This window comes from Cynoglossus semilaevis, chromosome 20 (assembly GCF_000523025.1).
Source record: "Cynoglossus semilaevis isolate Cse_v1.0 chromosome 20, Cse_v1.0, whole genome shotgun sequence".
NCBI classification, from domain to species: Eukaryota; Metazoa; Chordata; class Actinopteri; order Pleuronectiformes; family Cynoglossidae; genus Cynoglossus; species Cynoglossus semilaevis.
Genome location: NC_024326.1, coordinates 12,627,873 through 12,641,363, shown reverse-complemented (window position 1 = coordinate 12,641,363; position 13,491 = coordinate 12,627,873). Strand labels below are relative to the sequence as shown.

General features: G+C 42.3%; 2 protein-coding genes across 7 annotated transcripts in view; one reads left to right on the top strand and one right to left on the bottom strand.

Annotated features, from left to right (window-relative positions):
* The window catches only part of pappa2 (pappalysin 2), a 32,794-nt gene extending 30,648 nt beyond the window's left edge, over positions 1 to 2,146 (top strand). The window contains exon 27 of the mRNA XM_008334839.3: positions 779 to 2,146. Within this exon, the coding sequence (XP_008333061.1) occupies positions 779 to 913 (135 nt within the window). The 3' untranslated portion in view covers positions 914 to 2,146. The remainder of the gene's footprint in view (positions 1 to 778) is intronic.
* Positions 2,147 to 3,954: 1,808 nt separating this feature from the next.
* astn1 (astrotactin 1) overlaps positions 3,955 to 13,491 on the bottom strand; it is a 173,484-nt gene continuing 163,947 nt past the window's right edge. For 5 of the 6 annotated variants that reach the window (XM_008334830.3, XM_008334832.3, XM_008334833.3 and 2 more), the window contains 4 exons: positions 12,628 to 12,763; positions 11,168 to 11,268; positions 10,291 to 10,474; positions 3,955 to 4,794 (listed from right to left, as the gene is read on the bottom strand). In XM_008334830.3, the coding sequence (XP_008333052.1) occupies positions 4,557 to 4,794; positions 10,291 to 10,474; positions 11,168 to 11,268; positions 12,628 to 12,763 (659 nt within the window). In that variant the 3' untranslated portion in view covers positions 3,955 to 4,556. The remainder of the gene's footprint in view (positions 4,795 to 10,290; positions 10,475 to 11,167; positions 11,269 to 12,627; positions 12,764 to 13,491) is intronic. The other variant, XR_001761688.2, reaches the window with a different exon arrangement.

The following is a 13,491-nucleotide window of genomic DNA, read 5'->3' as shown; positions in this document are numbered from 1 at the left end:
GCCCCCCCTCCCACCCCCCCCCCCCCCCCCCCCCCAATCACAGAACCTTCCTCAAAGGATGTCCTCACAAGTATAGCTATAAACTGGCCTTTGTATCAACCCTTTTACAGATATAATCCTAATCCTAATCCTTAATCCATTTCTAATCCTGACTTCAATGTCAGTCCAAGATGTCCTCACACAGTGTGGACCCTTCAGCAGACCACAGTGGGACCACAGTGGGACCTCGGTGGACTCTGTCGGCCGAGGTCCCACTCGCAGGTTTCCACGCTGTCTTGACTTTTCAGCACCAAAAACTCTTCACTTGCTGCTCGGCCAGTTCAAGCAAATGTAGTTTTTATTGTCTGTTTTTGCCATTCCAGGTTGTACTCTCTGCTACAGTTGAAATGTAACAACCCTACTGGGAAACCTCGGCAGCCAGAGCATTTTTCAGTGACACCGCCTCCGTTTAAAGACCTGATGTAACGTTTCCTTCAAGCTGCCCCTGCTGGAGGCAGACTGACCTCAGGTCAGCTCAGTCTGTGGACCAGCTGAGGGAACGGGACTTCCCTCCGTGGATGTATATATCCACGGAGGGATTATTTGATTTCATCACATCCGCATTTTAAAAAGCGTGTCTATTTTTTTTTTTTTGCGTCTAAACCAGTTACAGTTATTTTTTAACATTCACAGGTTTTTCTGATGTTTAAATGGGACAAAAATAATTATATGAGGTCCTAGATAGATATAAGATCTGATGACTATGTGACCACTGTGTGTCGTCCTTATTTACCCACAGGTCATTCAGTTCGGGGCCGACTGCAATCAGGACGAGTGCAGTTGTCGTGACCCGGGCGCCGAGGAGAACAAGAACAGAACCGCGTCCTCGGACAGAGGAGGAGGAAGTGGAGCTGCAGCAGGAGGAGCGCAGTGAGATCGGAGATTTAAGAAAAAAAACAAAAAAAAAACACAGACTGTTTACCGCAACAATCAGAAAAAGGAGTCCGAGAAATGAGTCAGAGAAATGAGTCATCATCAGGTCTTATAATGTGATGAAAGGTGTAAAAAAAAGAGAGAAATTTTGGTTTTTTTTATACAAGCTAATGAAGCACAAAAACATCTTAAAGTGGAAGTTTGTGTTTCTTGTTCCAAAGCTAATGGTTTTTTTCTCAGTGCTGTATTTGTAGCAGGACATTTTCAGTCTGACTCAAAAAGTTAAGTATCATTTTGATGTAATCCTGCACAAATCATGTAGGAAAAATGGCATCAAGTTCTGTGGCATGTAGAAAAAAAAAGAAAGAAAAATCTCATAGAACTATTTCTGTGTAACATTTAAACCAAAGCAGCGTCGTGGGAGTTCAAATGTGTTCTTTTACCTTTGAATTTTTACCTCAAATTTAGATTGAAAATCTCCTGAGTCACTTCATCGTCACCACTCTCTCAGAAACAGACGGTCTTTTTCTCACCCATCAGATGGTCGCTCTGCTGTGAAGCTGTGAGAGGAAACATATCTGTAAAGACTAACATGTATAGACCATAATATATTTTGATCAACTGCAGTATTTACTGACCCACATATACTCCGTCTCATACTTTATTCTATCGCACACATATCGTAAAAACAACATTTACCTGTACCATAGTTTCTGCTTCATTTTTTTGTTTTACCGTCTTCAGACCAAATAAAAACAAGTCATAATAAATGTGAACATGTTGAAGGAGAAGCACTGACGCGTCGTCACGTTCCAAAGATGAAAAACACACCAAACAAAAAAACATGAAAAAAATGAAGGTTTTTTATTTTATTTTGTTTTCTGTTCTCTCTCTCCAATACTGTATCTATGAACGTGTACTCATGGTATTTGTGATATTTCAATGTACTTCACACAATATATGAAAATAAATAGCAACTTTCTACCGACACCTACAGAACTTTTACTTTGTCTTTTTTTTTTGGTGCATCATTTGGTCACATGGTGTTGACGTGGTTGGTACTCTCACCTTAGAACAGGAAGATGAGGAGGTCCAGCCTGTGCTGCTGCTGCTGCTGAGGGTGGTGGTCCTGAGTGGAGGTCACAGCTTCTCCTCCACCTCTGACAGCTTCTGTAATTGACCTCAGGTGTGAAGCCTGCCCCCATCTGATGACTGCAGGAATTGGCTGCGTTGACCCTTCGATGAAGCAGCAGAAGACAAAGTGAAGGATCTGCTCCATGTTTGTTGTCTGTTTGAGTTTCTGTCAAACTGCTGCCTCTCCACGGTGTCTGGTCGCCTGCAGTTTGTTCTGCCCATCGCTTCCAGCTCGGTTAGAACTTTGTGTCTAATAATAGTTTTATTAAAACTTTCTTCAAACTCAAATTCCATCTGCTTCAGACAACTCCCCCAGGAGCTGTCAGTGTTCTGTCTGTGGCTGGTCTGGACCCACGACCGGGCGACGGGATTTGACCTTTGACCCACTGACAAGAGGGTGACATATTTACCCAAACACTTCTGGAATAGAACCCACAACCCTCCAGGTATAAGGCAGTACACTCCTAGTGGTCACTTGACCTCCACCTCATCCTAGAGCAGAGGTGACAGAATCTCTAGAGTAAACCAGTGACCAGTCAGTAAATTCAGGCTCGAGGCGCGGCCACTGCTGTGCTGGAGTCACTTCAATAGTCTGGGGTCAACGGGGCATTTATTCAAAGACCAACAACCCAAGAGAACACACGACCCCGGACCCACATTTACAGTATCCTGTCGTCTGATAGGATAAAGAGTTGTGGAATAAATGTCAATTTTTCCTGGAATCTGCTTCGCTCTGCCTGACATTGTTGTCAGGGAGCATTAAAAAAAACCCCTGCAGATCAATAACAGCCTCTCACCACATTAACTAATGTGTTCCACTCTCAGCAGCTTCAGTGGAAAACAATCCCTAATATGAAAGATTCCCCGTTTCTCCCAAACAGCTCCAAGGCATCGGAGGCCGAACAACATCGAGGAAAAACAGCAACCAGCTTCTCCACCTTCTCCTTTATTGTTTCTTCCAAGTAGCAAAAAAATCCAAGTAAGAAAGTGAAGTTCAAGATGCCACATTCAGTAGAGATCGGATAAACATGCAGATAGTAGAGGGAGAAGAGGGGGAGAGGGGGGAGGGTGAGGGTGGGGGGTTCTCTCCTACCACAGTCCACTACGGACACTTAAAATAAATTCAAATAAATGTTCTCAAACACGTCTCTTCGTCCACTGATCGCAATTCAAGATAAGAACTTGGTCCCAGACTTGGTCCCAGACTTAGTCCCAGACTTGGTCCCAGACTTGGTCCCAGACTTAGTCCCAGACTTAGTCCCAGACCCTGTTAGACCTCCGCTCCGATCTCCATCTTACAGCCAGAGTACAACCAGACTTTATTGTCTGCATCTAAAAACTGTAATATTTAGACTGACCTTATTACGAGTACTACATTTCACAGCAGATATTACAGTACAATAATGTATCTACTACAACACAAATACAGTCACTGTGGTAAAACAACACCCGCGGTGTGTAGAAAACACCTGCTCCAAAACACAGTCCTGTAGATGCAGTGTTTAGGAAATACTTTGACGCCTTTACAAATATCTACAAGCGCTAATATTAGTATTCACATGTAAGATTTAATAAAATAAAAAACATCTAAATAAAATAACAAGCATGTTTTTATATATATCCATTTCTGTACTGTAGAGGATAAATAAAATATGTTTTTATATATATCCATTTCTGTACTAAAATCAAATCAAATCAAATATAAATACACTCACTACTCTCACAGACGGTCTAATGAGTAAATAGTTCATTTCTGAAGGAGGTTAAAAAGCAGATAGAAACATTTAGAGCGTTTACTTGCAGGTTGAATAGAGAATTATCACTTTTCACATCAGTTCAAGAAAAAAAATATTATATAGAATATTCGTAACAGGCAAATAAACACAGGTGACGTGTGCATTTGTTTTGTTTTTTTTTACAGCTTGAGTTTTAAATATAAAACGTCAGCACTACTACATTCAGCAGCTTACGTCACTACATCTGGACCAGGATGAGGAGGACCCTCCTCTGTGGTCGTCATCCACACACCGTCCACACTGCAGTGGTTTTCCTGTTGTTGAGGTCGATCATTATTGTCATTGTCTTGTGCTAGCGTTTTAGTGACAGCAGAAGCTGTGTGAGATACAGTCTACAGAAACAATGAGGAATAAACTTGTCCAACGAAAACTTGTTTTAAACTTGTTTTTAGCATAAATGAATGTAAACGGATGGTGTTTTTGTTGATAATAGTGCCCCCGTGTGTAGCAAGTACGTAAGGCGGTCAAAAATGAAAGCGTAAATCTGGTTAATATTTAGGTGGTTATTTACACACACTGTGGGGATTTTTTTTTTGTTCAACTGATGCATTTCAACACCCGGCATTTGATTTTGGGGCCTTCTCATATTCATCATCCAATCAATCACGATTTTTATGACACATTAAGAACACATATCGTTAGTAAATAAACATTTACCGTTTAAGTGAGGGGATTTGATGGTCGACCTCCGTTCACTGCTGCAGTACAGTGGACCTACAGCTCTTTAGGCTCACCGTAGTCATTGTACATGACGGCCAGCATCTGCTCGTCACAGGCCTTGTGCACATCCTGGCCCATGTCTGACCAGTTCTGACCGAAAGCCTTGCTGTCGGTGTAACGGCAGGAGAGGAATTTGAGGGACATCCTGCGAAGACCGATCTTTGGCTCCTGGAGGAGACCCCTGCACCAGTGGGACAGTTCATCTAACTGGGACAGGATGAGGCTGGCCTTCCTGTTGGAATACAGAGTGGAGTCAGTGTCAGTGCATTTGGTCTGATGATCTTCACACTGTTATCATGTTTTTATACCAAGCATCAAATGTCACTCCCTGAACAACAACAACAACAACAACACACTGACAGACCTGTTGAATTTGTCCTCTTTGTCCTTGGACTAATGTTGGTTTAGTTTGTTCATCTCTGCAGATTTCCACAGCCTCTCTTTTGAGTTTTTGTATATGAATACTATGTGCAAATATCTGATCAAGCTTGAAAAAAAAAGAAAAAAGAAAGAAACGTTCCTCTCCTCAGCCAAACATAACTCGCATAAGTCAGGCAGTCAGTCCCCAACCAGGAAATGCAGTGAACTGTGGGAATCGCTCGCTGCCAAGCGCTTGGAGGAGGCTGGAATGTCATTGTTGATGCACGTTGGCCATCAGACACAGTAAAACATCAGCAGTCTATAAATCACACTGTTGTTTTAGAATGACATCATTGCATGATAGAAACTAACACCGTCCCATCCACCGCTGCTTCCTGGAGCTCGCAGGGTAAGGTGTTGGGTTTCTGACACATTCCTGTGTAAACCCAAAACACACAAAGGCTGCTGGAGGTCCAGACATGGAAACGATGAAAGTGAGAAGATTGGAAGGATAGGATGAAGATAAAAAAAAATAAAAAAAAGAAGAAAAAAAATTCATGGCGATAGCAAATAAAGGGCTGTCCTGGAAGGGAAACCAGGACCAGGACCAGGACCAGGACCAGGACCAGGACCAGGACCAGGACCAGGACCAGGACCAGGGACGGCTGGAGTTCTGCAGACGGCCACAGTAGTGACTATTAAAGGCTTAAACTAGTCCTCCAGCCAACCAGGCCAGCTGAATCATCATCTCCATTAGTAACCTAATGCACAGACTTTGAATAAATATATCTTATAGGAACACAGGGAGTCATAAATAACCATTAGGCTGGAGGCAGTCTGTTTGGGTTTGACAAAAAAAAACCAGGAGCAGGATATTATACTAAAAAAAACCTCAAAAAACAAAAAAACAAAAATGCAGCAGGGGGAAATTTCATTCATTCCACACACAGTTTGTACTCGTTCTGCAGCCACAAAGCAGCACTTTTAAAGCATTATGTCCACAGTCTGCCAAGCCACACGTCTGCTAGAAGCACCGAAATCACCGGGGCGAGATAGTGTTGACAGCACCTACGCTTCAATGTCAGCGAGCAGCAGCAAAGTGAGATGGAAGCTTCAATAATGTTGCACTGAGATAAAAGTTAGGAGCTGATGTACGGCCCTGAGGGGACGTTGGGAGGATCGGGACGGACGTGATTGGAAACGTCAAAAAACACAGGGACGTTTCTGACCCAGAACACCAAGGTTGAGGTGAGTCCAGGACAATAACTGTCCCTCAGGCATCAGTGCGGGACAACTGGTCCCAGTGTGAGTGCAGCCTTAATAAACCAAACTGTTTTACTGAAACACAGAGACGGTTCGTTTCAGTTTAACTGACACTTTGATTTGAATTGAAATGTGCAACTGGTGTGAAAGCTCTGCTCACTGTCTGTTCTTCTGGCTACGACTGTGTAGATGTTTAATTTTAATCTTTATTTAATTTTTTTTTCTACTACATCCTCGGTTTCATCCCCTGTCGTCTAATGTAACGACAGCTTCAGACTTTTTTGTTTAGTACGAAAACATTCCTCCCGTTTCAAAGAGCCGTACATTAACGACAATGAAATGAAACAGTCATTTTAAAGATATAAAACACTGGGAACAGAGCAGAGTGACCCGGCACAGAGCACATATACATATATATACTGTGCGGGGCGTGGAGTCAAAGGTGAAGACAGGAGTGGAGAGAGGGCGAGATCTGAAGAAAAGACGAGACAAAAACAAATAAAACAAGAACGTGACAAAGACAAACAGGAGGAGGAGACACGGAGCAGGGAACGGAGATGGTTGATGTAACTGTAACTGCAGTGATGTCATCGACAGAACTACGAGATCAGACTCCAAACTGATGGTCTGACTGACATTTCAAAGACAGTAGTGAGACCTGCTATGATTTAGATAAAAGTCTAAGTTAAAATACCAAAACTAAAATCTAGTGAGTCCTTGGTTTACCACGTTACGCTGTGCTTTATGTTGAAGATGATTTTCTTTACATTCACCTGTTGCGATACAATGGATTGTGCTACATTTGCTTTCTTTTGTCTGTGTTTTACTTTTTGGGAACATTTTGCCCTTCATTATGGCTCCCAAGCATGAGTCAAACTCTGATGTTTTTATGTCCTAAGTGAGCAAGTGAAGAAGAAGAAGAAGAAGAAGAAAAAAACTAATTTCACAGAAGAGCTGCCAAGTGGGAAGAAAACATGAAAACCCAGGAGATGATGAATGGCTGCAGTGAATGAGGACACACAGATGGATCATGTAACAGTGAGACTGGGAACAGGAGACGTGGTGAGATGGTGGCAGATGATCTGCTGCGACGGACACCGATATCAGCTCGCACGTCGTTCCCGATGGAAGCAAAGAACGCACGGACATTTCCAGGACATTCAAGTCTTAACCCTGCTGATTATGTCATATCTGTAAGAATCCTTATCACTTTGTCCTCCGATAATGAAAACCCGACAACATCACACATCATTTGGGTTTCCCCAAATGATGTGTGATCTAAAAAAAAGTTTTGGGGACAAACGGCTGTATATTAAAGTGAAAGTCAGAAAGATGGCAGCACTGCAACACACTACAGTGGCTTGTACACATAAACAAATACGTATATTAAAGTGAAAGTCAGAAAGATGCAGTGGCTTGTACACATAAACAAATAAATATTATCAGGTCTATATCGGAATCGGAAAGTGTTTGGAAAATATCAGCAAAAAGTTAATATCGGACATCCTGCCGTCCGACTGCTGACTGTAAACTAACAAACTAAACATCAGTAGCTCTTTTCCTCACACACACACACACACATTTCAGTTTAAAGGAGGACTTCAGGCCTGAATCAGCTCCAGGTTCTCTGTTCTTGGAGTACCACGGTACTCTGTGTGTGAGTAAATGTATAAATGTATCACATGTAATTAAAACGTCCATCCAGTACACAGATGTACTGCGGCAGCCACTGTGTCGTTACGGTAACAGAATTTCTCTTTCGTGGTATTCTCCAGTTTCCTAAAGTTTTCTAAGTTGGAACCTTCCCAGTAACACTGAAATAATCCATTTTAAGACTTCTCTGTTTATCCTTAGCTCAGTTCTGTTATGTGGAAAAAAAAATTACATTTTTCACTCTGACAGTGGGGGGCGCAGGAGGTCATTTAAGTAGTTAAGTCATCCTATAACAATGTTATAAAGGGGTTGATAATGGGAGATTTTTACTGGAAAGTTTTACATGAAAGTATGAAATTCAATCACAGACAGTCATAAATCACAGCAGCTGAAAACTGTGTTTTTCTGTTGTCTTTGCAGCTATTCACAGTCAGACAGCCTGGTAAACACACTCTGGTAATTATCAGCCTGATTAGACTTTCCTGACAGACATTCAACCATAACAACAACTGTTGTTTCAAGCTCTCCTCTGATTAAAACGCCTGTCATTAAAGAAGGAAACCGACCCCCCAGAAAACTGAATCATCGGGGGGGCACGGACTCCAAACAAGGACATGCTCTGGACGGCAGTGGACCGGGAGAGTTTTTACAGCTGAACTCAGACTGGCCTTACAGAGACAACACGTCTTACAGAAATGTGCCTCACGGCGGTGCTAAACCCTGGCCCCCCAGGTAAGACGACGTCAAGCTTTGAACAAAAACACCAGTGAGAACACACGGGCGCCAAAACTGATATCAACACCAGGGACAGTTCTTCATTGACCCGGCGACCCCGCACGCCGTAGCAGGTTTTCAATACAGGGAGGAACTGGAAAAGTGGAGAGGAAAGTTGCGTTGCTGTGGGATTCTAACACCTGCGGCGAAATGAGCTAACGCTAACGATCAAAAGACTCTCTAAGTACAACAGACGTAAAGGAAAAAAAAACCACGTTCCAACAGCGGAGCTGTGTCTCAGATGAAGGTGGAGGAGATAAGACATCTCCTCACGTCGAGACCAGCCAGCAGGGGTGGAACTGGCATCTTTGCAGGATGATCTGTGGATCCAGGCGGAGACCAGAGATGGTTCCAGAACCTGTCAGAGAGATAGCATCTCACAACGCTCCTGGCCTGGGATCGTTGTTTTCTTTTATTTATCCTGCTAAGACTGCACAGACGGACGAGTAGAAGAAGAATTAGAATTAGGCTGACTTCCTACTCGTTAGAAAATCACCACCTTAACCAAGTACAGTACTGAGGACTTACTTAGTACTCAGTGTAACAAAACTAAGGCAACAGACTGGCCCTTTATTTAAAGGGAGAAACTGACCTGCACCAGGTGCAGTAAAACACTTTTCTGAGGCTCAGATCTTTTTATCTTAGGTCAGAGTTCAGGTGATGTTTCTGCACAAAGTGATAATTAAAAAATGTTTCCTTTATCAGGGCAACTTATGGCAACATGCTGAGTCTGCCCTTTATCAGGGCAACTTATGGCAACATAAGTTACTATAAAAAATAATAAAAAACTAAAGACATATTTGAATAAAATCAGGTCACACGTTTATATATAAATACCGATGTTTTTTTTTTTCATTGTAAAAATGTGCAGTATAAAAATACACTAGTCTTTGGTTGATTAAATAAACAGGCGGTCTCTAATCGTTGACTGAGATCAGTACAGATGATGGTATGTGGCAGGTCTCAAGCAGTTGAACCCTGAGCGAGGGATAATTATTATAAATTATTGTTTGGACTGGAGGACGTTGGACACAGCCAACAGGAGATAAAGTAGTCACTAATGGAGCATATCTGTAATTTCAGGCCCGTCCAAATCGCACTTTTTTTTATGAAGTGCAAACAGCTAAATCTGTGCCTTTACAACATATTTGAATTTGCTGGGGACTACTGTGTTTTGAAGGCTGCGTCTGCTGAAATTGGACTTGAACATTTTGTTCGCACCAAAATGCAATCCAACCAAAGCTCTTGTCCCGTGGCCACGTCTCCTTCATCTGTGGGCCAGGCTGTGGGGTTGCTTTTTGGGGACTTCAGTGTCAATTACACAAGTTTGAACTGACAGATTGCACTTTTGATGCTGGGATGTCGCAGCAACTGCGTGGTTTCAGAGACGGTTGCCAGTCAACTCGGGCCAACTTTACCATTTAAAAAGGTCTGTGTGAGGACAGAGCCACAGGGCCGTGCACGCCGGCGGCTCCACGTGATGCACTCTGATGAACTCACTCATCATGTGGACGTTCTGGAAGAACACATTTCACTCACGACAAATGATTTCTGTCATGTTGGTTCCATGTTTATATTTCAGGAACCGTCACGCAGCACAGCTCAAATAAAACACTGGTCTCCACGTGTGACCAAGATCACGACAGTATGGGTCTGTGTCTCAGGGTAAAGGCCGTACCTGGGGCCCAGCTCGTCCTCACACCTCCAGGTGAACTCTCCGAAGCTTTCGTAACGCTGGTTGTAGTGGTAGAGGACGCGGTGCAACGTGGGAGCTCCCAGGTCCATCAGCGTGTTGTAGGCCGTCTGCTGCTCTTTGCCGCTGGTGTAGCCATTGAACAGGTTATAGATCTTGTCAGCTATTTCTGGAGTGGAGAGAAGAAAAAAGAATTGAATTCACACAACCCACCTCAACGTCTCCATTGACATTTTCTTTTTGTTCTCACATTAAAAATACAATGATGCTGTCGCGTCTGTCTTCCTACAAGGATCCACCCAGATGTAATAGTTACTCTAGTAAGAGTGATTTATTGCAGATTTTATTTTTAAAACACTCTCTCAGTCCCTTAAATGAATCAACTCTCTGCACTCATTTGTTTTGTTGCTAAGGCTGCGAATAAATGCTGCGTTTACATTTCTGGATGATGGAAAAAAACAGGGAAATCTACAACTTCCCTTTTCTATCCATACTTGATAATTGATATATATTTTCATAATTTGTTGTAGTTTATTACCTTCGAGTATTTTTGTTCTGTCACTTAAGAATATTTTAAAAATAATTATAGTTTATTTACAACTACACTGCACCAAGGCTATTAATGTAAGTATTTTTGTTTGCTTGATGTTTGTTAAATAGAAGAACAAAAACCTTTTTCCATCTGATACGTAAGACTATAAAAATCAAGGATATTGGTCTCACGAAATGTGTTGGACGTTGACAAAAGGCGTTTGTTGTTAATTTAAAATGATACGAAGCACAGTTTCAGTGAGTCACGCAGCAGGAGGAACGAGGGCTGTTCACCTTTCTGACTTTAACGCGTGTTTCCTTCCTTCCTCACCTTGTGCTTTGACGTCATCCACAGTTGGACATGGAGTTTTAATGGTGACCTCACTTGGACTGGAACGGCGCCCCGTGTTGTCCACTGCCCAGAGCCGGAACCTGCACACACAGATGATGAAGGACACACAAACACAGACACACACACACACACACAAACGCGCACACACACATGGTCATCTACTGCTACTGCATTACATCAACTTTTACTCCTCATGGAAATCAGAGCCCGGGTTTAATGGAACCTTTCAAAGCAATCATATTATTGAATGGATGTCTCCCCCTAGTGGCCCTATCGCAGCTTGCATTGGACTGCAGTGAAGAAAAGGATAAACAAGAGGAACAACCTGATGTTTCACATTTGATTGTCAGGCAAGAGTAAGAACAGGCAGAGAAAATGATATTATTTTATTATTTTATCAAAGTCTTGACCCTTTTTCAGCAAAGTTTAAAAATATGTTTACTTGTGGAATTGCACAATAAAGTGAGCACTGAGCTGCACTGCCCTCCAAGGAAAAGACAGTCTCACTTAGAGCAAACATTCTCCAAAAGTATTTGTTTAGTTTTGCTTCTGATGTTCTGCTTCTTTCTACTTATTTTTTAAATTTCTTTTCCCCTCGCTCTTACATTCCACAACAAAAGAAAAATGATCATTGTGAATGTTTGCGTGTTATTCAGTTTCATGTTGGTTTAAACTCTGCTGAGGATTAAGTGACACATTCTGTGTAACTGCAGCTTCTCCTTCTCTGGAAATGTTTGTCATGAAAACTGAACAGAGATGTTGATAAATGACACCCCAAACTTTGTTGCAAAAACTCAAATTAAACGGCTGGATATATATATAATAATAATTTGCTACTATAGGTGTTAAATAAAAACAAATCCAACATTTTGATGATGTAGAGAAATAGTTTTGTTATTCTCTAAAAATAAAGACTTTTTAAATGTTGAATGTTAGCATTTGTGCTGCTGTGTTCTTCTCTTCCTCCTCACCTTGTTCTAGTTCTGCTCTGGAGATGGAGCAGGTTGGGGGGGGATTTGAGGGGGTTCGGGTTCTTGTTCTGTCTGAGCGCCACAGTAACAGCGTTCTCCTCCTGATTTAACTTTGTTGATTTGGACTGGGTTAGAGTTCTGATTTAGTTTTTTTCTGATTGTTTTCTTTATGTTTTCGGTTGAGGACAAGGTGCTGGGACAGTGGCCAATGACGTGCCTGGCGGGGTGTCTTCCTCTCCTGTTCTTTTTGGCAGGAAACTTTATCCCTCTTTGGTCTGCAGTACTTTTGGTTTGGTTATTTATTCCTAACATGCCATTTGTGAGGCTCTTACATCCAGAATGTCAGCGTGTGAGGATAATGTTTGCTACTGCACGTGATGAGTCAGCACTCGTGTTCAGATCTGCACCAAATCGGTTGATGCTTTAACGAGGAAGTTTAATTGTCATGAGCAAAAAAAAAAGACTTACATGTAGGTGGTGTCAGGTTCCAGACAGCGGATGATCATGCTGACGGAAATGGAGAGAAGGTTTGGAATGTCCCCCAACATCACACACGGAGACCTGGCCCCTGACATGATGTCATCCACAAAGCTCAGAAGGGTTTCTGCAACAGACGAGAGAGACCGACATGTTCTTTAAGAAAAAACAAACAAACGGAGGACGGTTCCACCGCAGACCCGACTCTGGGAGAACCGGAGTCGGAGTCCTAACAGGAAAACAATTTTTAGTAGAACTGACAGAAAAATATTTTTTCATTAATAAAACTTTCATAATATCACATTGCATTAGACTGCAATAATTAGAGTGCGGTTCATAACAAAAATAAAACTCAGACTTTGTTTTTTAATCGTTGGGTCAAAAACCAGGGTCACGTTTTTACTTTTCACCAAATTAGATTCTTTTAAGAGCCACATTTATATTTGTCCAAGAAGGGGATGTGTGTTCAACATTCTTAAGGTGGTGGGTCTCAAACTACAGTAGGCAGTACCAGTGGTGGTACTGAGGCTCCCTCTAGTGGTATGCGGAGGATCTTTTTTAAAAACTGCATCATAAAATACAAAAATAAAACTACGACTGATTTAACTGTCATTGTCAGAGATCATGTGTGTGTGTGTGTGTGTGTATAGAGGAAGTCCACCCCAGTGACCCCATTTCTACCCCGGGGTAGAACATATACAGTATCCAGTCAGGTGTATTCAGGTGAGGCCATGTTCTGACTTTGCCACTGGAAACAAACCCTGTGACCTCCTGCTCCTCAGGCTTCACTCCTGCTCCTCAGGCTTCACTCCTGCTCCTCAGGCTTCACTCCTGCTCCTCAGGCTTCACTCCTCA